The 27,683-nt window shown below is 42.1% G+C and overlaps 1 protein-coding gene across 7 annotated transcripts in view; it reads left to right on the top strand.

Annotated features, from left to right (window-relative positions):
* The window catches only part of PPP1R9A (protein phosphatase 1 regulatory subunit 9A), a 368,034-nt gene that overhangs the window by 321,088 nt on the left and 19,263 nt on the right, over nt 1–27,683 (top strand). For 2 of the 7 annotated variants that reach the window (XM_077490762.1, XM_077490760.1), the window contains 4 exons: nt 1,302–1,346; nt 3,867–3,986; nt 8,251–8,274; nt 11,448–11,621. In XM_077490762.1, coding sequence (XP_077346888.1) covers nt 1,302–1,346; nt 3,867–3,986; nt 8,251–8,274; nt 11,448–11,621 — 363 coding nt within the window. The remainder of the gene's footprint in view (nt 1–1,301; nt 1,347–3,866; nt 3,987–8,250; nt 8,275–11,447; nt 11,622–27,683) is intronic. The other 5 variants (XM_077490765.1, XM_077490763.1, XM_077490767.1 and 2 more) reach the window with 3 other exon arrangements.

The raw sequence follows: 27,683 nt of genomic DNA, 5'->3' as shown, positions 1-27,683 counted from the left end.
AATTATACAATTTATACATATACAGCATAAATCATAAAGGATTATTAGTTCATAAGATTCAGTTGTGCAAAAAATCACCAATGTCCTCCCAACAAAGTGCAGCAGTGCTTTCTTTCTTCCTTAGCATGAGCATACAGATATCAGGTTTTAGGATTACTGGATCCTGTAAGGGTTTGTGTTAGGAATGCAGGAAGGGTTAATCTAAAGACTGATGTTGTAGAGTTATGGGGGGTTAACTTAAGGGTTAGTGTTAGGGTTACAGAAGGTTAGTATGAAGGTTCATGTTATGGTTGTATTGTGTGAGGTTTACAGGGAGGGTTAATGTGAGGTTTAAAGGTAAGGTTAATTTGAAGATTAGTGTAAGGGTTTATGTTAAAGGGGCTGTAAACCCTCGTTTTATTTTATAAAAATATCATACATCCCTATACTTACCTGCTCTGTGCAATCATTTTGCATAGAGCAACCCAAATCCTCTTATTCTGGGGTGCCCCACCGGTGCTCCAGGCCCCTCCTCTTCATCGGGCGCCCCCACAGAATGCGTCCATTGACACAGGCAGCGGGACTCGGCCCCCATCTCCTGTGTCACTGGGTTTGGATGACAGCAGCAGGAGCCAACGAAGAGTGATACAGCGGCAGGAGCCACTGCGCTTGTGCACATCACTGGATCAGATCAGGCTCAGGTAAGAAAATGGTCCAGCGATGACGGCGGCAGATGACGAGCGATCGCTCGTCTCGCTCCTGCCACCGCCGCCATCCTCTGTCAGGGAATCGGGACGTGAAGCATGACGGCTTCACTGCCCGGTTCCCTACTGCGCATGCGCGAGTCGCGCTGCGCGTCTCTTCAGATCCCCCGCTGTGTCCTGGGAACTGTGTGTTTCCCAGAACACAACGGGGGGGGGCGTCTGCGGGGGTCTGCGGCGGTCTGCCCAGAAGTGGGTGCAGATACCTGGATTATTCAGGTAACTGCACCCCCCTCCCCCCTGAAAGGTGCCGATTGGGGCACCGGAGGGGGGGAGGGATCAGATTAGCGGAACTTCCCCTTTAGGGTGAAGAACCGCTTTAATATTGACCCCTATGGACTAAGACTGGGATGCCATTAAAGTTCTTATGTGCGTAAAGTCAGGTGTCCCAATACTTTTGGCAATATAGTGTAAATGATGTTTGTTCTGATATGCAGAATGCTCCTGATTCCTGTGACTGCTCTCTTCCCAGCATGCTGTCACCTCCTCCCTGTCTGTCACTGTCTCTGCGCTCATTACTTGTCTAACTCATCCCATCTGTCTGCTGTTTCTCTCACACAGTGCTTCTTTCTGTGGCCGGCCATAGCCCGCAACCCATGTCGCTTGGTACAGTATTTTGTTCCATATATTATCTCTATCTGCAGGGGGCGAATCGCTCTCCCATAGCCGTTGTGGAACCACATGTCCTAGTTTGTCCATTACTGAACCATGTGGATCCACAACAGCTTCATACAGGCTGTGCAGGTCATATATGTCAAATTGATAATATTCTTGTTATAAAATGTTCACTTTTTTAACATGTTTATACCCAAGGAGAATCCTATTTACCCCTGTCTGGTTGTTGTTTTGCAATACACAACTCACATGTAGACATACTTTTTGCCCCTGAGTTCCAGGCAACAGCTAGCAATCCACACAATGCAATTCCATCCGGCAGTGAGTGTGGGACTATCCTCATGGTGTCCATGCAGGCCTTAGTCTAGCTGGAGACTAAAAGGGTAATTTATTAAAGGCAAATAGAATTAAAGGCAGTTGCTTGAGAGCTTAGTAAATGAGCAGAAGCTCTACTCATCCAATCATGTGCAAGCAAAAATGCTGTTTTGTTTTATTTTATTATCCTTGCATGTGATTGGGTATTCTTTGCTAAGTGAAGCTTCACCTCATTTACTAAGCTCTGGAGCACCTGCACTTTACAAAGTGCACAGTCTATTTGCCTTTAGTAAATCAACCCCTTAATGTCCACTATGTATAAGAACAATTGCCGAATGCCCGGACTTAATTTTTTTTTTAAAATTGCATTGAGGTTACACGACTGTTCAGAAACATAGGGATAAATTCTAAATAAAAAGTGCCATCCTTACACTGGGTCCCCCTACATTGGTGTTTAGTAGGTAGAGGTGTGTCCTAACATTGGTGGTCAGTGAGAGAGATTCCCCCTTCTGTGGTCAGTGAGAGTTAGAATGCCATTTATGGCCACTTATGTTTTGTGAGAAGAATGCTGCTGACATTGGTGGGCAGTGAACCAAAATGTTTATGCCCTTGGTGTTTAGTAGAAGAATGCCCCCTACTTTGGTGGTCAATGGGAACAATATCGTTTATATTGCTGGTTAGTAGTAGAGGTGTGTCCTTACATTGGTGGTTAGTGGTTGAAAGGCACCCCTACATTATGGTCAGTAAGAGAGATCCCCCCCCCCTGTTTTTATGGTTAGTGAGAGTTATGCCGCATACACACAACCGGACTTTCTGGTAGAAAAGGTCCGTCGGTCTTCCCGACGGATTTTCGATGGAGTTACGACGGACTTCTGAGCGAAATGGACTTGCCCACACACGAACGGACTAAAGTCTGTTCAAAAGTCTGTTCATTTTGAACGTGATGACCTACGACAGGACTAGAAAATTAAGTTCAATAGCCAGTAGCCAAAAGCTGCCCTTGCCTCGTATTTGGTTTGTTGGACCAGCATACAGACAAGCATGTTCTATCTCTAGGTCCGTAGGAATTTTTGAAGAAAAAAGTCTGATGAAGCCCATACACAATCGTAATATCCAACGGAATTATTCCGCTGGAATTATTTTCCCTATTCTTAAGTCCGGTCGTGTGTATGCGGCATAAAAATGTGAATTATGGTCAGTGAGAAGAATGCTGCTTACATTGGTGGTCAGTGAGAAGAATGTTCCTTACATTGGTGTTCAGTGGAAAGAATGTCCCTTACATTGGTGTTCAGTTTAAAGAATACACTTTACATTGGTGGCCAGTGGAAAAATACCCTTTACATTGGTGGTCAGTGGGAAGAGGACCGTTTATATTCATGGTCAATGGGAAGTTTGCCTTTACATTGGTGGCCAGTGGAAAGAATGCTCCTTACCTTGGTGGCCAGTGGAAAGAATGCTCCTTACCTTGGTGGCCAGTGGAAAGAATGCTCCTTACCTTGGTGGCCAGTGGAAAGAATGCATTTTATATTGGTGGTCATTTCGGAAGAATAGCATTTACATTGGTGGTAAGTGGAAAGATTGCCCTTTACCTTGGTGGTCAATGGAAAGAATGCCCCTTTCATTTGTGGCCATTGAAAGAATACTCTTTACACCGGTCAGTGGGAAGAATGACATCCTACTAAACAGATAAAAAGATCATTGGTGTCATACTACTGGCTCTGGACAATGGCGTTAGCAGTGGAACTTTGCAGGCACCATCAGGTTGAAGGTCAATCTCTCTACCAACTTCTGGAAGAACAATGGGCTTCCATGGAACCCTTGTTGAGCATTGCTGAACATCATTAGAACATCTCCTAACTTTACATTTCTCTCTTGAAGTCATCCTGTCCGGGTTCATACATCTGCCTGCTGAGAACTGTAAATGGGAATGATGTGTTCAGAAGATGGCTATAATAAAGGAATAAATGAAATGATATACAGTAACACTCTCTTAATTAGAGTTCTGCTGTGAAATATTGTTCATGAAAGAGTTTTTACAATAATTACTGAGGCTGTGGAATTCAGAGAAACATTCAGGGTTATATGTCAACCTGGGGGCTGCAATTTGGACTTTTACTAGCCAGAAAGGAAAAAGTTGTTTTTTTATCATATTATGAACTGGACTGTAATGCGGTTCCCTTGGGTTTGTATTTGCAGAATGTCACATTGAGCGACGAGTTCAGCCCCAGCAGCACCAGTTCTGCGGACCTGAGTGGCCTTGTGGTGGAACCTAAGTTGGCAGAGCGATCCCATTCTCTAGCGCTGTCATCTGATGAGGTATGTGGTCACCATTTCCTATAACATTATTGCATGCTATTATTACAATATAAATGTGCTGCTTTGTGGCATACTGTTGCTAGATAGTTTATATAAGGTCCGCCTAGCTCACCCCGTTTGGATACACAGGAGGAAAAAAGCAAAGTTCTAGTGGGACTAATACGGATTTATTTCCACAGCAGGTGTCCAAATACATTTTCACCTCTACTGATCCATGTTTTTTTTTTATAAATTCTTTATTTTTTCATCTTTTCTTTCCATAGATTTCACATTACATTTCGTTATACATCTACAACTTCAATCTTATAATATTTCAATCCATACCTCAATTCCACGTCATCCTCCCCCATCCCTCACCCTTCACTCCCAGAAAAATAAATAAATAAATATACAAACTAAAAAAAAAAAAAATTAATTTTTGGAATTTTCACTATAATAACACTATAACACTTTTTTAGTCATTAACCGATTGCCTACCGAGAAATGACAAATTCTGCTCATGCCTCTGTCTCGTATTGTTTTAAATTTTGGATCTGCCATTCCCGGTAGAAATGCTGGGGTACCAAGGATAGGAAGGAGCGGACTGGGAATTCTTGAAATAGATGTTTTCCTGAATACTCTTTTACTGATCCATGTTAACGGGACTATTTTCCCAGTTTTATTTAGTCCATAAAGTATCACTGATTACAATTGAGTAGCCTGGATTAAACATTTTGAGATCAATAACTAGACCTGTGAACAAAGATCAGTCATCATTGTGGATCATTCACACAGTGGCAGAATAGGGCTAGGACATGTTTGGATGTAATCCATGTGCATCTTGTACAGCATAAGCGCCCCAGGGGACTGGGGTCCATCAGGGGGATCAGGGCCGTCTTTAATGTTCAATGGACCCTGGGCAAAATAAATATCAGCTAGACTTAAAATCAGTTTACTGTATTAGATCAGGCTGTGATTGCGATTGGTTGCTAAAGGTTACAGCATATCATTACCACTTACTGACTGATTACTAGAGGTTACAGCACACATTACGACTCACTGATTAGTTGCTAGAGGCCACAGCTAATGATTTCTTCTTGTTGATTGGTTGCTAGAGATTACTGTACATCAATAGTGCTCACTAATTGGTTGCTAGAGGTTACAGCACATCATCTCTTCACTGCAGAGGGACATGATATACCTATGAATGCCGCCGGCCTCAGCTATTTACATATATATCCCGCCGCTATTTACATATGAATTCTCCCGTTATTTACACATGATTGCCTGTTATTTACATGTAAATACAGGGTCTGCAGGTGAGTCATTTGTACACAACAATAGGGCAGAGCTGGGCAACATTAGTAGCAGCACTTCACACTGAGATATTGGGACACAGCACAGGACTAAAACTTCAAGGGACGAAGGAATTTAAACTGGGATAGTTGGCAACTATGAGGCAGCTGCTTTGGGCCCCCACAACAATGAAAGGGCCCAGGGCAGCTGCCCCTTTTGCCCTGCCTTAAAGACGGCCCTGAGGGGGATTGAAGAATTTTGCAGAGCCAGCCCTCCTGTACCAGTATCGGTTCAGAAGGGGACATGGGGGCAGATTGGGGACTCTTACTTTTGGGTACAAGCACAGCTCCCAGTGATTAAAAAAAAGTTCCCTGGGCCCAATCACTCAGCAGTAGGGGGTGGGGACAGAGAGGGGACTGTTAAATTAATATGAAAAATTAAGAGTGAAAACAGACTTGAAATGCGCAAATGGTGTCAATTAGAACTAATGAAAAAAAACAACAAGATAGGAGCAGCTCGTTATAAGTGAAATAAAATAGTGAAAGTAATTAATAAAAATGAATTAAACCGCACTCTCTGTGAATAATTACAATCCCAATGTGCTACATTTTCAAAATCGTGAGTGCAAAAGAATTTATACAAATATGTATATATATATATATATATATATATATATATATATATATATATATAGTGTCCCAAGTGGTGCACAAATTGCACCAAAATATAAATGCAAAAAACGACAAAAAAACTGTGAAAAAAACTGTGATGCAATAGAGTTCATTCAATTTTCAGTGCTCTATGATGTATTCCGGGTCTTGATTAAAATATTCCATCAACACCTGCCACACATCCTACTCACCAGAATCCCATGACACCCATTACAGGTATCATAATAGGCCCAAACGACAATCCCAACCGAAATTCCCAACGGCCACAAAGGTTGTCAGCAACAGGATTCAATTAGCATTCAATTGAGATCGATCGCTGGATGTTTTCAGTGGATATACTCCAGCTGGATGTGATGTCCTCAGCAGGAAACCAGTGTTATTAGTGGAAAATAAAGAAAGATGGAACTTCCATGGTGAAGTACATTTAGCATTTATTCCAAAAAGATTCCATTAAAAGTTTGAAAACAGCTTAAAAACAGCACAAATGGTTTTTCTTCAGCAGCTGACATTTCCACGTGTTTGAGAAACGCTACCAGCGTTCCAGGCCGCGTTCCAGGCCGCGTTAGAAACAGAGTTGATGTGTCTCAATCAATAAATTTTTATTAATTACTTTCATTGTTAAATGAATCTACCTAATCGAATGTTGTTTAGATACCTCCAACTGTGCCATGCCTTTTATGGCTGAATTTCCCCATCCTATAAAGCTGGAGCTTCATGATGTTGAAGGTCTCCTGAGATCATCTGATGGGGATAATCCCCTGTCGGCCCTTTATTCTGTCCTAGCTGGTTTAGATACCTCTAAAGTCTCTCAACTGCTTTCGGTCTGGAAAATTGACATACTTACACTAGCTGATGATGATTGGGAAGAGGGCCTACAACCATACCTTCCGCTGATGATTTCTGCACGGGACAGATTCATCCAACTTAAATTTCTACATTGGGCCTATTTCTCTCCCGTTCGCTTGTCAAGAATTTACACCTCTAGAGAGACTGATACTGGTACTTTTTTCCATATGGTTTGGTTGTGCTACAGGAATTCTGGGATGGAGTAGTTAAGTTTATTAAACAAATTGGTAAATTGGGCGTCCCTTGCAATTCAATACCTCTACTACTTGGAATATGTGACAATTTAGAGGCTTCCCAATCTAAAAAGTTGTTTGTATTCTATACGGCCTTTTATGATAGAAAGGCGATTTTACTTCAATGGAAAAAGGCAAACCCCCCGACTACATCAATGGAAAACTTTTGTGAATGCAGCTCTGCCGTTATATAAATTAACATATCAGGGACACAAAGTGAAGACATTTTTGTATCAGCCAGAGGTCTGGGGAGCAACACACCACATTGCATGGACTCAAGAATACACATGAAAAAAGGAATAGGGATTTTTAAGGTGGCAGACAAAAATACTGTGCTACATCATATTTTTAAAATTTATAACAAATTTTATTGAATACAATAAAAATGTACTTTGTTAAAAGAATTTTTTCCAAACAAAGATCATGTGCGATCCAAGTATACAGTACAGTGATAATTGCTCAACATGTTGCGCCAGAATATGGTTTCTTCAGGATCGCTCATAATCTTTGTTTGAAAAAAAAAATATTTCAACAAAGTACTTTTTTTAATGTATTCCCTAAATTTTTATTTTTTTATTTTAAAAGTATGATGTAGCACAGTATTTTTCTCTGGCACCTTAAAAGTCTCTATTCTCTATTTCACGTGTAACATATCAGTGATGTAACTGTCCAAAAAAGTTCAACAAAATTTGGGCAGAGTGGGTCAAGGCGAGGCAGTTGTCTCTGTAGTAGGGATGGAACCGCTTAAGACTACCTGGTTTTCTATGTGCGCCCTTGGGGTTCTGGCCTCTTCTTCTATGCCAATCCACCAGGACAGGCCGTCATTTTAATTTAACTGTTGGGAGCCATGGCATGGAGGATTACACCTGATCCCAAAAATGAGTGACTAGTCCCTTACTGCTGTACTGATGAAGATATTTAATGTTCCTTCTCTATGTGGGGGTGGAGTTGGGTGGGGGCTGTCAGTCACGTTGTATTGGGCCTCATAATTTCTAATAGCAGCCCTGGCAAAGGGGAGTCATATGTTGGTAAATGCTGGAAGGCCACGTTTGTACCTTTCTCACTAAAATGAAGAAAAAGTCCCACAGAGGATGTTTTACTTTTTGAATGTCCTCCATATTTTGATTGGCTGATAACAAACAGCCACGTTGCCTGATTGTTAATTCATGTACATTTATTTCCTCTTCTTTTTCTCTATTGATCATTTTTCTCCCCATTTCTTTGCTGCAAACTATAAAGAGCCTGGATATGATAGATGATGAGGTGAGCCCCCTTTCTTTTGCTTGATGTTTTACTATCTTGTATGTCACTTGCAGCATGTATCCCTGTGCTTTGCATCCCCCCCACCTCTCTTGCCGGTGTTGGTCTTCGCAGTGTTGCTGGGTGGAATATGGTGTAAGCAGCCCCACTTTATACTAAAATGTTTTAAAAAGTCCTCACATTGTAACCCCGAGCATGGAATGACTGCACTGTTGATAAATACTAATATATTATACTTCTGGTGTTGGCCTGTTGTATACGATTAATCTTTAAACATTGTTTTTCAGGTTGGTTATTGTTACTTATTGTTTTTTTTTAAATACTGTACACTTGTTTTACTGATACATAATTTATGAGTTCATATTTTGCTTTGTTGTATTTACATGATCCTTTGTACTCTTCAGCACTACCTACTCCTTTCTAGCCACCCACATTGACTTAGCAGGCATTATTTTCTTTATTCCCACCATCCATTGTGATCTTCACCATTGTTACATTATTTATTCTTCTGTCCAGCTTGCTACTCCACCATCCTCTCAAATGTCCACTATGGAGCTCCATTTTCCACTATTCAGCATACTAATCCATCATCCATTCTAATGTCCAGCATACTGTTCCATAATCTTTTCTAATGTCCAGCATACTTCGTCATCTACAGCAGGTATATGCAATTAATGGACCTCCAGCTGTTGCACAACTACAATTCCCATCATGCCTCTGCCTCTGGGTGTCATGTGTGTGGCTGTCAGAGTCTTGCTATTTCTCATGGGACTTGTAGTTCTGCAACAGCCGGAGGTCTGTTAATTGCATATCCCTGATCTACTGTAATGTCCAATATACAGCTCCATCTTCCACTCTAATGCACAGTATAATACTCCATCATCCATTCTAATGTCTAGCATACTGCTCCATCCTCTACTGTAATGTCCAGTATATTGCTCCATCTTCCACTATAATGTCCAGCATATTGTTCCAACATCCAACCCAATTTCCCACTATACTGCTCCATCATGCACTGTTATGTTCAGCATACAAATCCATCAGCCATTTCAATGTCCAGCCTCCTCCTCCATAATCTAGTCTAATGTCCAGCGTAATGTTCCATTATCCAGCTTAATGTCATTGTCTACTATACGGCTTCTTTATCCATTTTATTGTCCGGCATACTGCACCATTACACACCTTAATGTTTACCATACTGCTCCATCATCTACTCTAAATTCCAGCATACTGCTCCATCAACCATACTAATGTCCATTGTCCAACATACAGCTCCATTATCCATTCTAATGGCCTCCATGCTGCACCGTTATTCACTCCTTTATCCAGCATACAGCTCCATCATCTTTATAATGTTCACTATAGAGCTCCATTGTCCACTCCAATGGGCGGCATACTGCTCCATCTTCTATTCCTATGTATAGGATACTGATCACCCATGCTATTGTCAGACATACATACATTATCCACTCCACTAATGTGTGGCATGCAGCTCCATCATCAATTTTAAAGTCTAGCATACTGCTTCATCTTTTCACCATTTTCCACTCTTATGTCCAGCATACAACTGCATCATCCATCCCAGTGTCCACTATACAGCTCTATCATCCTCACTTATGTCTAGTATACAGATCCACCATCTATTCTATTGTCCATTATACAGCTCCCTTATCCACTCCACAGTCCAACATACAGCTCCATTATCCATCACACAGTCTAATGCCCAGCATACAGCTCCATCAGCCACTGTAATGTCCTCAGTACTACACCATCATCCACTCTTATATACAGCATACAACTCCATCATCTTTGTGATATTTTCATAAAGCTCATCCTCTTCTCTTCTCTCCAGCATAGCCTCCTTCTTCAAAGCTAATATTCAGCATACAGGTTCATCATTCATTTTAACGCCCAGCATACTGCTTTATCTTCCACTCGAATGTCCAGCTTACTGCACCAATATGTGACCTGTAAATGGTTAGTGTGCTGCTCAGGTTCAGTGAAGGGGGGTGTGCAAACCAGTGCATCCGCAAATGCTGCTCAGAGTGCTGGCAGGGAATGGAGCCCGTCCTGGCTCCTGCAATGGCTCAAGGAAAGAAGAGTGACTCCTGAATGCCTCACATCCATAGTGTCCTACAGAGATGAGTGAAGTAGCAACCAGAGCCTGGACTCTGACCAGGCCATGCCCCATTGCGTTTAGCTACTCCCCCTCCCATGGAGCTTAGTCATGGGGATCACAATGACTGCACCAATATCTGCTCTTATGTCCAGCATACAGTTACATCATCCACCCTGGCGTCCACTATATAGCTCTATTATCCACACCTATATCTAGCATACAGCTCTGTCATAGTGTCCACTATACATCTCCGTCATCCATTCTAATGTCGAGCATACTGTTCCATTTTCTCTCTAATGTCCAGAATACAGCTCTACCATCCAATTTGAGGCCCTGCATACTGTACCATTTTCCAATAAAATATTCAGCATACTAATCCATCATCTACTGTAATGTCCAGCACACTGCTTCATCACTAGTGTCCAACATTCCACTCTATCATCCATCCTATTGTCCAGCAAACTTCCATCAACTGTTATGTCTGGCAAAACCCTCAGTCGTCCACCCTAATGTCCATTGTCAATGTTTGTGGTAATTTAACATATTGTATGTATTTTTTCTTCTCATGTCAGGCTCAACTCTTATATTATATCATGTAGAGCATTACTAGTTAAGTTCAATAAAACTTTCCAGGAAATCAAGAAATCACAAAGCTTAAGAAGAGAAGAAACGATTGATGGCACACTTGAATCCAAAAGATGCTGTAGAAATGTCTTTATTGTCATGAGCTAGACAAAATTGCAATGATGATCAGTTGACGCGTTTCACATGAAAAGAACCGTGCGTGTGACCAAGCACGGTTCTTTTCGTGTGAAACGCGTCAACTGATATCATCATTGGAATTTTGTCTGGCTCATGACAATGAAGAAACTTCTACAGCATCTTTTGGATTCAAGTGTGCCATCAATCTTTTCTTCTCATCTTGATATTGCCAAACGGTGATAAGCCGGGATTAGCACCTTGGATCGGGTTTGTCCATTTTTTTGCCTGAAACGGTGTGTGCACCCTTGTTCTGTTTCCTGAAATCCCAAAGCTTATTGTCAATTCTTCCTTACAGATCCTTGATGATGGCCAGTCTCCCAAACACGGCCCCCGTAGTCCTTTTGATTGGAGCACACAGCAGGTGACTAACTGGCTGATGAGTCTTAATCTAGAACACTGTGTAACTGAATTCACAGCGCACAATATCAACGGAGAACTACTTCTCCAGCTGGACAGCAGCAAGCTCAAGGTAACCATTTTTGGGGATTTTAAGGAATTCACAGATTTTACAACAATTTGTGGAAAACACCTAAAAATAATACTCAATATACTTAATGCTCAAAATAACTCAACAAGACCAAATGTGAATTAATAGTGTTAACTACAATAGAATACCATCAGAAACATAGCAACAATGATTATTATATCTCAGTAATGTCTCGTATTACAATGCTGTGAAAAATGGCAGCACAGTACTAATTATGAACCCATGCAGTAAATTCTTAATTTTGTTTGTGGAGTCACAATATGGCATATATGAAATCACAAAGTTTACCGTGACCTTATTATACTAGCTGTGACATCTCAGTACTCACTACTCACTCGTTTTCGTCCGAATGCATTTTCGTCCAAATTTCAGGTATTTTCGTTATTGTTTTAATAAATGATAACGAAAGTGCAGAATCCGAAAAACGAAAGATCCGACGTAAACAAATGCTTTATTTCCGTTTTCGTTTTTTTGTGACAACAGTTCGATATATATAGGAGATTCGACATGACGCTGACAATAACAATCTGTGTCTATCAAACATGTTGTCGAATGTGCCTAACCTTAGCTCTATTAGTCCAGGATTATTCTACATAGAGAGAAAAGATTCGACATAGAGAGAAAAGATTTGACATAGAGAGGAAAGATTCGACATAGAGAGGAAAGATTCGACATAGAGAGAAAAGATTCGAAATAGAGAGAAAAAATTTGACATAGAGAGAAAAGATCGCTGCTGGAATTGGGTGGGGGAAGTAAAATAAAAATAATGATGATGATGAATGTTATTGGCTGATTGTAACCAAAGAAAAGGAGCAGTAAAATAGCTAGAACTAAGTACACAGTACAGCCAACTTACTTATGATTGCTAGCAGAGAGAGACACACACACTGAATCATTTCAGAAGACAGTCAATCTTAGCTGGTCCATTTGTCAGAGAACCTGAATTATTTAGCAATTAAGCATAAGCACAGTAGCAGAACAATAGTGAAGCAAGCTACAGTTCAACTTAACTTTTTCATAATAATCTGCTGCTATTGTGTTAGCCCTTGTACACATGGTTGGACATTCCGACGGAAAATGTCCGATCGGATCGTGTTGTGGGCTAATCCTACCGTGTGTGGGCTCCATCGGACTGTTTCCGTCGGAATATCCGACGACAGCGTTTTAGAGCTGGGCTATAAAACTTTCCGACAACATGATCCGATCGGACTTTGTCCGATTGTGTGTAGAGAATTCGGATAGGACAAAGTGCCACGCAGGGGCGGACTAACCATTCGGGCACTCGGGCATTGCCCGAGGGCCCCATGCCACTAAGAGGCCCCATCAGGGTTGCCAGTGTTACCGGCCTCAAAATGTGAATTAAGAGAGCCGATGATTGTAGACGCGATGAGATAAGGTGATCAGCTTGGTGTGGACTGCAAAGAATCACACAAACAGCATGAGATATGACCACTGACTTTATGGCTGGAAGTAGTTTAATTTTTACATAACAATACATCTTTTACATTTTTATAGTCACATGTTTATAACCATTAACAATATATATAATACCGATTTTAACTAAAGTATTTTAAAACGTAGTTATAACAATGAACATTACTAAATTTAATAACATATATATCCCTGTTATTCAGTGTTATAGATAATTATCTTTATCTCTCTGGTACATTTTAAGTGTGCAATAATCATACTAGCAATGCATTGCTTTAATACAAATATTTTCATGGTAGTACTCTTTTTTAACCACTAGATGGTGCACATTGCATGTCTGTATGATGCAATACATAAGCTTTACATACAATAGGTTTTTTTTTTATATTAAATAACAGAAAACATGTGCTTCTATAAATCTATGCAACTTCCAATAAATCAGGTTTAAATATACCTATTTAGAAAGGTCCAGTGTCTATCATAGACATTTGTTCTGACTAATGCAGTATTTTCATGTTCTTATGCACTTTTCACTTGTTTCTGACACGTGCTGTTCTAAACTTCTAATTACAGCAAAACTATAGCATAAAATCTGCTGAGACTTTTTCTGCATCTGCTCAAGATGTTTAGGAATCTTTCTATCACAGGTTAATACAGATTAGGAACAATTTAGAGTACATACCTGCAAAGAATCACACAAACAGCATGAGATATGACCACTGAATTTATGGCTGGAAGTAGTTTAATTTCCAGTCACATGGTGTGTGGCCTTATATAGACTCTGTTTGTGTACCTTCTCTGCCATCTACTGGTTATTAATAGAATAGAAGGGAGATGTTTAGAAATATAAAAAAAAAATGAATATGTACTTTGCTTTGGGGTGTCTGTTTTGTGACCATATAAACCCCAGTCCGTCACACTCTCCCCTCCTTCAGTTAATGGCTCCCGACATTAAACTCAATTGGTATCTGAACACTATTTAGTGATTTTTTTTTTTATTTATTCTTTATTTTCCAAATTTTTCAAACTTTACAAATATAAACTATTCAGCATAATAATCAAAACATCAACATTTCTTTGCAAATACTCATCCTTATACCTCACCCGCCCCCCTCCCCCCCCTCACTCGGTCCTTACCCAGAGAGTTTTCCTAACATTCAAGCAGGTTCAAATAGCTTTCAGATTTTCGAAATTGTATCCAGGGTCGCCATTTATTCTGATATCTCTCTTCCAAATTATCCAATTTAAACATTGTCTCTTCAATCTTTCGTATACTTTCTAATCTTTCTACCCACTCTTTCATGAATGGAGGGTCGGGATTCCTCCACCTTCTCGGGATCAGAGCCTTAGCAGAGTTCAATAAACCAGGGACCAGAGACTGCACATACTCTCTCTCTCCTTTTTCCGGGTCGTGAAATAGACATACCCAGGGGTCTCTCCTAATCCCTTCTCCTGTTATTTTAAAAATCGCTTTTATGATTTTCTCCCAGAAAAGCTGGATCTTGGGGCACTCCCACCATAAATGAGCAAAAGTACCCACCACTGGGCAGCCTCTCCAACACGTTGAGGGGGTCTCACTCCTAATTTTATTTCCTTGCTGTGGGGTTATATACCACCTTGTTAAAAGTTTATATGACATCTCTCTGGTTTGTAAGTCTTTAGCTACCGAGTAGGTCCTTCTAATAATCCTATTTCTATGGAGGTCGTTATCTAAAGATCCAATTTCCCTTTCCCACTTCTCCAAATATGGGGGGTACTTTTGCTCACCTACATCTGTTAGGATTTCATATATTTTTGAGATCCTTTTTACCAGGCAATGAGAGTTCTCTACCAACTTCTCTAGTGGTCTTAGGTGCTCCTTACCCCGTAGTGGTTGTGTTAAAGACTGAGTAAAATAGTGCAACTGTGAATATCTCCATTTGTCTAGTGGCTTGTGTCCCCACTTCCCTATAATTTCCTCATATGTGCACAACCTATTCCCTTCCATAACATCCTGTAGCTTAATATTATCTTTTTTAGCCCAGCTACTATAATATATGTGTTCCTCTTGACCTGGTAAAAAAAATTTAGTGTCCAATAGTGGGATTAGTGGTGAGTTGTGTTCCCAGTTATGTCTCTTATTTATTGTGTCCCAAATTCGAAATAAACCTTTTGTCAGTAAATTTGTGCTATTCCCTAATTCTCTATATTTTGCAGGTATCCATATTATCCCCCCTAATTCCCTTCTACTCAACTTTATTTCTAATTCCACCCAATCCTTTCCCTTTTTATTGTGTATCCAATCTGTGATTCGAGAAATTGCTATAGCCTCATAGTATCTTTTAAAATCGGACATTGCTAACCCTCCTCTATCTTTGCTTCTTGTCAGGATATTAAGGGCCACCCTCGCCGCTTTTTTTTTCCATATGAATCTTTTAATCATAGTTCTTAGTTTATTTAAGTAGCCCTGTGGTAACAGTATGGGGACCATTTGACACGTGTATATAAACATTGGTAGAATAAACATTTTAACTACGTTTATTCTCCCTATCCATGATAGCGCTTTATATTGGATCTCATCCAAATGCTGTTTAATTTTATTTAATAAGGGGATATAATTGACCTCGAACAGATCGCCCAACGCTGCCGTCAGCCTTATTCCCAGATAAACTAGCTCCCTCCTACACCACCTAAAAGGGAATTTAGCTTGGAGAATTCTCTGCTCTTCTGCTGGTATATTTAAGTTTAAGATTTCAGATTTGGTTGCATTAACCTTAAAATTTGAGACTTCCCCAAATCTTAGCAGTTCATCCGTAATCGCCGGTATGGAGGTTTCAGGGCTAGAGATATAAAGCAGGAGATCATCTGCAAAAGCAGCGGCCTTGTATTCCCTCCCTTCAACTCGTATTCCATGGATGTTTTGATTCTTCCTAATTGCCGACAGGAGGGGTTCTAATGACAATATGAATAATAGTGGGGAAAGCGGGCAGCCCTGTCTTGTCCCATTGCACAATTCCAGGGGACAGGACAGGGCCCCGTTTATTCTAATTTTCGCTTTAGGTTGAGTGTACAACGCTTCTATCCAGCCTCTCATCCTCTCCCCTATTCCATATCGTTCCAACACTTCAAATAGGAACCCCCAGCTAACCCTGTCAAATGCCTTTTCAGCATCTATAGACATGAGTATCGTGGGGGTGCCCTGCCTTATGGTTTCCTGGCTTAACATAATGGTCTTTAATACGTTGTCTCGCCCTTCTCTCCCTTGAATAAATCCAACCTGGTCCTGCTGTATCCACTCTGGCACATGAGGTCTTAATCGTTCAGATATGATTTTTGCAAAAAGTTTAATATCTGAATTTAGCAAGGAAATTGGTCTATAACTTTCCACCGCAAGCGGATCCTTTGCCTCTTTCAGTATCAGGACCACATGTGCCAGTAATGTCTCATCTCGGAATTTTCCATCTCTCCCCACTGCATTAAAATAGTCGCATAATTTTGGGACCAGCTGTTTTTGAAATTGCTTATAATATAAGATCGGGAAGCCGTCTGGTCCCGGGCAACCTCCCTTGGCTGTATTTTTAATCGCCCACTCAATTTCCGCCTTTGATATTGGGGCTTCTAATGCTTCCATTTCTATGTGTTTAGCCCTGGGGATGTCTATCCCTTTCAAGTAATCTTTTATGTTTTCCCTTCCGCTATTCCCTATGTTGTCTTGTTGTTGGATATTATAAAGGGCCCTATAGTATGTATAGAACGTGTTCACTATGTCCTCAGGCATATTTTGTATATCCCCACTATCATTTCTCACTTTTGGGATAAAGGTTTTACTTTTTTTCCCCTTCACCCTCCTGGCCAGCCATTTGCCTGATTTATTTCCCCATTGATATTTCTCTGTTCCCAGGATGTGGTAAGCGGCCTCCCTGTCCTGCTCTAGGCAATCTTCTAGTTCTCTTTTTTTTATTACTAAGTCCTGAGTATCTTGAAGTCCCCTTGGTCTACTACTCAACTCCAGTCTCTGGATTTCTTCGTACAGTAGGGTTTTCCTCCTCTCTCTCTCACGCTTTTTCCCCGCTCCAATCCCTATTAATATTCCTCTTATAACTGCTTTGTGCGTTTCCCATAATATAGGGCTGGAGATTCCTGGTGTGTCATTTAATCTAAAAAATTGTTCCAATTCTCTCTCAATCTTACTTACAGAGTCCTTGTCCTGTAACAGTGATTCATTCAATCTCCAGTTCATCCTCGGTCCCTGGTCCTCCCCTACCTCCAACTGAATCTTAACTGGCGCATGATCAGACACTGTTCTTATTTTTATTTCCGCTTTTTTAAGGGCCGTCAAAAATGAGTGTTCCAAAAAAATATAATCTATGCGAGAGTAGGAACCATGGACTGAGGAGAAGCATGTATAATCCCTGCCCTTTGGGTGCAATACTCTCCAGGTATCCTGTAGCTGGAATGCAGCTAGGGCCCTTAAAAACATTCTCTGCTTATGTTCAGATGTCCTAGAACCCCCTGCTGTGGTATCCATTTTAGGATTCATGCTCCAGTTGAAATCCCCAGCCAGGATTAATTTCCCCTCTTTAAAAAATCTTCTATTTTGTTCAATACTTTTTTCAAGAATGTACCAGCATTTTCATTTGGGGCATAAATATTGACAATTGTACATTTAAGATTAAACAGCATTCCTTTTACACACAAGTATCGTCCCTCCGGGTCCACTAGTCGGTCCTCTAAATTAAACCTTGTTGTTTTGCTAAAGCTTATAGCAACCCCTCTAGAGTATGAGGATGGGGAATCCCCATAAATCCATAACGGAAAATTAACCGAATTCAGTCTAATCCTTGAGGTGCATGTTATATGCGTCTCTTGGAGACAAACAATGTTTGCTTCCATATGGTATAACTCGTCATTTACCCTGTATCTTTTCCTTTTTGTGTTTAAGCCCCTTACATTATAGGTGATAACATTGACTATCACCATATCTCTTTTTCAATGACCATTCTCCCCACCGTTTTGGGGCGTCTAGTGAACCCGGTAGAAACTACCTTTGTTAACCCTGTGGGAGGACCAAGTGAGAACCCAAAGAAAAAAAAAAAGAAAAAAAACCCTCCCTCCCCCCCTCCCCCCTCCCCCCCTTGTCCTATAACAGAACGTCTCGTAAGACTGGGTAGGACTCCCCCTTTCCTGTTAAGCCTATGGGTCTGGCAGGCCATTATTTGTGGTCTCCTCTCCCCCATAGTATCCCTGGGGTTCACCCCTTGTGTCCATCCAAACCTCCCTCAAACCTCCCTCCAGCCCCCTCCCCCACACCCCCCCCCCCCTCCCGAAACATCCTTCTAGTCATCTTGGCTTCAAATAATTGGATTCTTTCGTCTCCAGGGGCTCGGGCCTTTCTGCCTCATACTCCTTTGAGTCCTGCTGCCCCCATCCCCTAGCTCTTCTTCACTATCCCATTCTATCTGTGGGGCGGGTTGAATTCCTAACCGCTCACAAAATTCTTGGAGATCTTCCGGGAAACGTAGAACAGCAGATCGTCCCTCTTTCTTCCCTATGAGACATGCCGGAAATCCCCATTGGTATGGGATATCGGCTGCTCTCAAGAGTTCTGTTAACGGTTTCAATCGTCTCCTTCTGCCCAACGTTTCTCCTGATAGATCGGAGTAGATCTGCAGTTCCACATCCCCGTAGCTCGCCCCTGGCTGTGTTCTAACTTTTCTCATTACCTGCATCCTCTCTGTTACATGGTGGAATCTCACTATGACGTCTCGTGGAGCTTCTGACCTGACTCCGAAAGATCGTGTCATCCTGTGTATTTTATCTAGCTTCAGTGGAGTTGAAACTTCCCTATCTAATAAGGGGTTAAAAATATGTTGGACTATCTCTGTAAGGGCAGATCCGCTATATGACTCAGGGAGGCCTTTTATTCGTAGGTTCTTCTTTCTGCTTCTATTTTCCTGGTCTTCTAATTTATATCTAATTATTCTGTTTCCCCTACGGAGAGCTGTTACTTGCTCCAGTATTTCATCTATTCTGTGCTCGTAGGACTCTACTCTATTTTCCAACTCCTCCACTCTCCCCAAGACCAGGCCAATATCCCCCCTTATAGCTGCTATATCTGCCCTTAGAGAGACCTCCATTCTCGTGAACATTTCCGAGAGCATCTCCCTAATTTGTGGGGGCTGGGGGGTTTCCCCTTGTGTATCCGAACCCACCCCTCCTGCCTCCAGAGGTACTAACCCCTCCTTTCCTTGGAGTTCCTTCTGGCTTAAATCACTGTTTTGTAGGTTTGCACTATTTTTTTTTTTTGCCTCGGTTGACTTGGTAGCTAAATTTTTTGCCCCCCTACTCTCCTCCCCCTTCTGTCTACTTGGACCTGAGCGGGGTGGTTTCTCTATCCTAGGGCTATCAACCTCATCCTCTACCCTTATACTGGTGTTCGCAGCCATATACCTTTGAATTCCAACTGGGCTTACAACAGGGGTCAATGGCTTATTTGTTTTACCTGCTTTCCCTCTCATCCTCGCCAGATAAATCTCCCTTCCTCCTACTCAGAAATCACTATAGATCTTTATAATACCCCCGTCGTAAGACCGTCTACCCCTAAAACAACAATCACAATGTTATTGCGGTTAATTTAAAGGGAATCAATACCGACCAATTGCATTACATTAACTCCAATATCTCAAAAAAAAAAAGGGGGGGGGAGGTAAATAAGGGGGAGAGAGAAATGTATTATTCGCTAACAAATAAGTCCTCTTGTCTTGATTCCTCAGGCGTTATTCGCTTCCAAATAACCATACAACAGATAATTCATATCATGTTAATTAGGAGAGTGCAAGTAGTAAGAAAATGTTATTTGTTGCCCTGCAGCCACCCTTCTATGTTGGTCAGCTGATAATTAATAGCATCTGTAAGGTATAGCAAATATGAGCGCTCTTTAGGCCGTTAAAGGTGTTCCCCAGCAATCTCCAGATATCAGTAAAGTTCAGGTCTAGCAGTCAAGCAGTCACAGCCAATAGCCTGGGCCCTTACAACAATATATATGTTCCTCCTGCGTCTACTATTTAGACATGGCCGATTTCCTCCTGCAGCTATTATTAGCTATATACATGTCGATGAAACTGACCCTTATAGTCAGGGGGATGGGGAACAGATGGTACACCCTTCAGATAACAGTTCCTTTTTCTTTTCCTTTATTCCCTTTTATTCTCCTCTGATAGCATAGAGTACATCCTTAATTCTAGCAGTGTTTTCAAAAAGGGATATTGTCTTTAAGGGAACTTCCTTCAAATCAGTTTGAACGTTTATAGAAGAGGAAGAGGTGGGTTGGGATCCAGCTTACTTACAGGGGGTATATCCCCTTATCCAGCATACTGTCCGTGCCCCCATCCGATCTGCCAAGAACATCCCCTGCACCCCATCAAACAGCTTGTCTTACCGCTTGCGTAGCTCACTGGGACAACCAGCCTCTCACTGTGGACCGGCGAGCTCAGGCAGGGACCTTTGCTTTCTGAGAGGGGGATGCAGCCCGGGTCTCGACCTGGCGTGTAGCAGCGTTCGGCGGTGATCTACCGCTGTTTTCCGAGGCGGATGCTGAAACTGGGATAAAAAAGCCCGCTGTCCTACGTTGCAGCTGCGTTGGTCGGAGGGGATCAGCCCGGATCGTTGCAGGTAAGTGCAGCGGCGCAGAGCCACGGCGAGCCGCTCTAGATGGCCCGCAGCCCAGCCGCGGATGTACGGAGGAGCATGGAGGAGGAGGGAGACAGAGCAAGGACCTCAGGAGGTCCGGACGGACGCCTGTCTCCTACGTCATAGCTCCGCCTGGTGAGAGCTATTTAGTGATTTAAGTAACCCAAATAGGTACTTGTTGCCACCAAGGAGCTACGTTAACTACCTGGCATGTCATGGGAGTAGCTAGCATTGTAGGAGTTTGTATGGTGTGAATCTGACTTGGTATGTATCTTGGCTGACCTAGTGTGTCATATGTAAAGATCTCTTTAGGCTTAGCTTGTCTGGTAGATCTTCTGACAGGAGTTGAGTCTTCTCCATCAACATCATTCTCCATTTGCATATCTTGGTTCACAGGTAAGTCTTGACTTAATGAGGGTAATTCTGCAGTGTCTAGTCCCACCATGTCTGTAGCCCAGATTTGGTCGCCAACTACTGTTCCATCATTTTGTTCTTGTTCAAGATTGGGTGTGGTAGTTGTAGGATAGAACTCTTCAGCAGAAACTCTTAATGGAATTTTCTGTACGTTTTGAGATTTTGGTTGAGACACAACACAATCAGGACTTTCTGTAGTCTCTGGTATATAAGGATAATACCATCTTTCTTCATCTGAACATTCCTCCTCCTGGTCCACATCCATTCTGGCATCCTTTCTGTTACTTGATTGTCTTTGTTTCATCGGTACTCTTGGAATGTGTCCTTCAATTGGTAGGTCATTTACTGGTAGTAAAAGATTTCTGTGCAGTACTCGAATAGTCTTTTTACCACTTTCAGGCTGAATTTTGTACACAGGCCCATCTTTGATTCTTTCTACCACTTTGTGTACTGATTCTTCCCAGTATGAACGAAGTTTACCAGGTCCTCCTCTTTCAGAGAGATTTCGTACTAAGACCCGATCACCCGGTTGAAGAGGTGCTCCTTTTATCTTTTTGTCATAGTACTTCTTCCCTTTAGCAGATGATTTTTTGCTATTCTCGGATGCGATTTTGTAAGCTTCTTGCATTCTAGATGCCCATTTCTGAGTAAATGTTGGTTGACTTTCTGATTCCTTTTCCAAATTTAGGTTGAGCATTAGGTCAATTGGCAAACGAGGAGATCTTCCATACAATAGAAAGAATGGCGAGTATCCTGTGGCTTCATGCCTGGTGCAATTGTATGCATGAACCATATGTGGAAGATGTTCTTTCCAATCTGACTTTTTCTCTTCCTCTAAGGTGCGAAGCATCTGTAACAAAGTACGGTTCAGTCTCTCCACTGGGTTACCCTGTGGATGGTATGGAGTAGTTCTTGAATGAGAAATCCCTGCCAATCGTTGCAATGTCTGAAATAAGTTGTTTTCAAATTCTCTTCCTTGGTCATGGTGGAGTTTCCCTGGATAGCCAAAACGTGGTATGAAATCTTGAAAGATCTTTTCTGCCGCCATTTTTCCAGATTTGTTCTTAGTTGGATACGCTTGTGCAAAGCGTGTGAAATGGTCAACTATTACAAGTATATACTCATATCCTCCTTTGCTTTTCTCCAAGTGAAGATAATCAATGGATACTAACTCCAAAGGTGAACTGGTAGTAATCGAACCCATAGGTGCTCTTTCGGTGATATTTGGACGCTTTTGTTTGATGCAGCTGCACTTCTTCAGCACATATTCATCAATGTCTTTTTGCATAAATGGCCAGTAAAATCGTTCACGTGCTAGGTGGGTTACCTTGTCAGTACCAATGTGACCCATGTCATCATGAAGATTTCTTAAGACCAATGGTTTTAACTTTTCTGGTAGAACTAGCTGTTTTCGGGTTCCAGAGTATCGGTAGAGGATTCCTTCATCGACTCTGAGTTTATTCCATTCATGTATCAAACGTCTTGTTTTGCTGGTCATACTCTCCTTTTCTTTGTGGTTTGGAATCCAGTCGTTCTCCTTAAGCCAGACCACTTCTCTAATGTTGGTATCGTCTTGTTGTAATGCTCTGATATTCTCCTGAGTCATTGGGCAGATTGTCTGTCCTTTCAGCAATTCTTCGGCCACATCACTTTCTGAGTGAAGAGTCAATGAAGCCACCCATAATGCCTCTTCTTCGTCAACAGCTTTGCTCCCTTGCCACATAGCTGACACAACCTCAGATGGTACAAGCTCTGTGTACTCACTCAGATTCTTCGTGAGTTCCACCGGAAATCGTGACAGTGTATCTGCGTCTGCATTCTGTTTACCTGGCCTGTACTTGATATCGAAGTGGAAATCAGCCAACTCGCCAACCCAGCGATGACCCACAGCATTCAGTCTGGCAGTACTTAATACATATGTCAATGGGTTGTTGTCTGTGTAAACGGTGAATGTTGGAGCGTAGTACAAGTAATCTCTGAATTTGTCACAGACTGCCCACTTGAGAGCTAAAAACTCAAGTTTACCAGAGTGAAGATGGTAATTGCGCTCTGCTGGAGTCAATGTTCTGGAGCCAAACCCAATAACACGAAGTTTTTCTCCTTGTCGTTGGTATAGTACAGCACCTAGGCCTTCATTGGAAGCATCAGTGTGTAAGACGAAGGGTAAGTCAAAATCAGGGTATACTAAAATTGGTGGATTGGTTAGCATGTCCACCAGTCTGGATACTACAGCTTGATGTTTGGGTGTCCATTGATACAGTGTTTTAGATGGCACTTGTGCTTTGTTCCCGTTTTTCTTTGTAGATTCCCTCCGATTGTTTTTGGGTATGGATGTAGCAGATTCTTTCTCAGTGTTCTGCAAAAGTTCATACAGTGGTTTAGCAAGTCGAGAGAAATCTTGAATGAAGGACCTGTAGTAGCTCAGGAATCCTAACAAAGATCTGACTCCTCCCACTGTTTTTGGTTCTTTCCTTTTCAAATGTAATACCGCTTCAAGATCTTTTGGGTCAATTTTTATGCCTTCTTCTGACACCATTCGTCCAAGGTATCGAATCTGTCGTTTAAAGAGTTCACACTTCTTCGGTCTAAGTTTGATACCATGCTCACGCATTCGACTAAGCACTTGCCTAATATCATTGACATGCTCCTGAAAAGTTTTGGAGTAGCAAAGTATGTCATCCAAGTATGGAGAACAACATTTGTCTCTGATGCCCTCTAATACATTCTACATGCATCTCTGAAAAGCTGCTGGGGCATTCGTTAATCCAAATGGAATACGGTTCCACTCCAGGAGTCCCCAGGGGGTGCTGAAAGCCGTAAGATGTCTGGAGTCTTCATGCACAAAGCCTTGATGATACGCACTACCCTGGTCCAGGATTGAGAACCACGTAAATCCTCCTAAGCTATCCAGCAGATCTTGTTTTCTGGGTAGTGGATGTCTATCTGGGATAGTCTTTCGGTTTAAGTCCCTAAAGTCAACATATAGTCGTAGGCTACTGTCCTTCTTTCGAACACAAACAACTGGTGATGAGTATGCGGAAGAAGATTTTGTTACCCAACCTCGGTCAAGAAGGTTTTGGATATATTCTTTAACTTCTTTGTATAGGGGTTTCGGTATCGAATTGTAGCGTTTCTGGACTAGACATGTGCAGAGTAAAATATTTCGTTTCGGAATTTCGTTTTCGTCTGAAAACTTAATTTATTTAGTTACTCCCGAAATTCGTTTTTATTTATTTAGTTTTTCGTTCAAAAATTGCATTCGTCCGAAAATCCACATGAATCACGGTCGAATCTGTCTTTGAAGGCTTATGGTGTCTGTCGAATGTATAAAGAAGATTCGACGGAGCTAGTATATAGCATACTTTAGAACCCTATTAAAGTCTATGGGACTCCAACGTTCAAAATCTAAAGTGCTCATTTTAAAGGCTAATTTGCAAGTTACTGTCCTAAAAAGTGTTTGGGGACCTGGGTCCTGCCCCAGGGGACATGGATCAATGCAAAAAAAAGTTTTAAAAACGGCCGTTTTTTCGGGAGCAGTGATTTTAATAAAGATTAAAGTGAAACAATAAAAGTGTAATATTCCTTTAAATTTCGTAGGGGGGGGGGGTTGTCTATAGTATGCCTGTGAAGGGGCGCATGTTTCCCGTGCTTAGAACTGTCCCTGCACAAAGTGTCATTTATGCAGGAAAAAAAGTCCTTTAAAATCACTCGCAGCTATTATGAATTGTCGGCTCCCGTAATACAGAGAACACTCATTGAAAGTCATTGATAAAAAAAAAAAATAAATAAATTTTAAAAAAAAAGCGTGGGGGTCCCCCAAATTCAATTACCAGGCCCTTCAGGTACTGTCCTAAAAAGTGTTTGGGGACCTGGGTCCTGCCCCAGGGGACATGGATCAATGCAAAAAAAAGTTTTAAAAACGGCCGTTTTTTCGGGAGCAGTGATTTTAATAATGATTAAATTGAAACAATAAAAGTGTAATATTCCTTTAAATTTCGTAGGGGGGGGGGGGTTGTCTATAGTATGCCTGTAAAGGGGCGCATGTTTCCCGTGCTTAGAACTGTCCCTGCACAAAGTGTCATTTATGCAGGAAAAAAAGGCCTTTAAAATCACTCGCAGCTATTATGAATTGTCGGCTCCCGTAATACAGAGAACACTCATTGAAAGTCATTGATAAAAAAATAAATAAATAAAAAAAGCGTGGGGGTCCCCCAAATTCAATTACCAGGCCCTTCAGGTCTGGTATGGATATTAAGGGGAACCCTGCCTCAAATTTAAGAAAAAATTTGACGTGGGGTTCCCCCTAAATATCCATAACCAGACCCTTCAGGTCTGGTATGGATATTAAGGGGAACCCCGCGTCAAATTTAAAAAAAAATTGACGTGGGGTTCCCCCTAAAAATCCATACCAGACCCTTTATCCGAGCACGCAACCTGGCAGGCCGCAGGAAAAGAGGGGGGGGCGAGAGAGCGGCCCCCCCTCCCTCCTGAACCGTACCAGGCCACATGCCCTCAACATTGGGAGGATGCTTTGGGGGTCTGTGACCCCTCAAAGCACCTTGTCCCCATGTTGATGAGGACAAGGGCCTCATCCCCACAACCCTGGCCGGTGGTTGTGGAGGTCTGCGGGTGGGGGGCTTATCAGAATCTGGAAGCCCCCTTTAACAAGGGGACCCCCAGATCCCGCCCCCCCCTGTTTGAAATGGTAAGGGGGTACAAAAGTACCCCTACCATTTCACAAAGAAAGTGTAAAAAATGGTTAAATAAAACAAACACACTTTTGAAAAATTCCTTTATTAAAAATAAAAAAATAAAAAAAAAGATTCCAGCGGCGGTAATCCACTCTTACTATCCAGCGACGGACGATCATCTCTCCAGCGATGTCTCATCTCATCCAGCGCAGCGATCCATCCTTCTTCTGTCTCCGTGGAGGAGACACTGCAAGGATTCCGGCGGCTGACGTTTCTTATATACGGAGGGCGGGGCCACCCGTCACCTGACCCCGCCCCCCTCGGACGCAAGGGGAAACCCGGGGTTCCCCGTGACGTATAGGTGACCCCGCCCCCCTCTGATGTAACGGAAAACCTGCCTGTGTTACATCAGAGGGGTGCGGGGTCACCCATACGTCACAGGGAACCCCGGGTTTCCCCTTGCGTCAGAGGGGGGCGGGGTCAGGTGACGGGTGGCCCCGCCCTCCGTATATAAGAAACGTCAGCCGCCGGAATGCCTGCAGTGTCTCCTACACGGAGACAGAAGGATGGATTCGCTGCGCTGGATGAGATGAGCCATCGCTGGAGAGATGACCGTCCGTCGCTGGATAGCAAGAGTGGATTACCGCCGCTGGAATCTTTTTTTTATTTTTTTATTTTTAATAAAGGAATTTTTCAAAAGTGTGTTTGTTTTATTTAACCATTTTTTACACTTTCTTTGTGAAATGGTAGGGGTACTTTTGTACCCCCTTACCATTTCAAACAGGGGGGGGCCGGGATCTGGGGGTCCCCTTGTTAAAGGGGGCTTCCAGATTCTGATAAGCCCCCCGCCCGCAGACCTCCACAACCACCGGCCAGGGTTGTGGGGATGAGGCCCTTGTCTTCATCAACATGGGGACAAGGTGCTTTGAGGGGTCACAGACCCCCAAAGCATCCTCCCAATGTTGAGGGCATGTGGCCTGGTACGGTTCAGGAGGGAGGGGGGGCCGCTCTCTCGTCCCCCCCTCTTTTCCTGTGGCCTGCCAGGTTGCGTGCTCGGATAAAGGGTCTGGTATGGATTTTTAGGGGGAACCCCACGTCAATTTTTTTTTTCATTTGACGCGGGGTTCCCCTTAATATCCATACCAGACCTGAAGGGTCTGGTTATGGATATTTAGGGGGAACCCCACGTCAAATTTTTTCTTAAATTTGAGGCAGGGTTCCCCTTAATATCCATACCAGACCTGAAGGGCCTGGTAATTGAATTTGGGGGACCCCCACACTTTTTTATTTATTTATTTATTTATTTTTTTATCAATGACTTTCAATGAGTGTTCTCTGTATTACGGAGCCGACAATTCATTATAGCTGCGAGTGATTTTAAAGGACTTTTTTTCCTGCATAAATGACACTTTGTGCAGGGACAATTCTAAGCACGGGAAACATGCGCCCCTTCACAGGCATACTATAGACAACCCCCCCCCCCTACGAAATTTAAAGGAATATTACACTTTTATTGTTTCACTTTAATCATTATTAAAATCACTGCTCCCAAAAAAACGTCAGTTTTTAGAACTTTTTTTTGCATTGATCCATGTCCCCTGGGGCAGGACCCGGGTCCCCAAACACTTTTTAGGACAGTATCTTGCAGAATCTTTTCTCTCTGTCAAATCTTTTTTCTCTGTCGAATATTTTCTCTATATAATCTTGGACTAATAGAGGTAAGGTTAGGCACATTCGAACACAGGTTCTATAGACACAGATTGTTGTCAGAGTCATGTCGAATCTCCTATTCTATATCGAACTGTTGTAACAATGAAAACGAAAATAAAGCATTTATTTA

Source organism: Lithobates pipiens, unplaced genomic scaffold (genome assembly GCF_037356315.1).
Source record: "Lithobates pipiens isolate NorthernLeopardFrog02 unplaced genomic scaffold, aLitPip1_a1.2 Scaffold_19, whole genome shotgun sequence".
Lineage (NCBI taxonomy): Eukaryota > Metazoa > Chordata > Amphibia > Anura > Ranidae > Lithobates > Lithobates pipiens.
The sequence above is the reverse complement of the archived record's forward strand: the minus strand, read 5'-3'. Positions and strand labels throughout refer to the sequence as shown.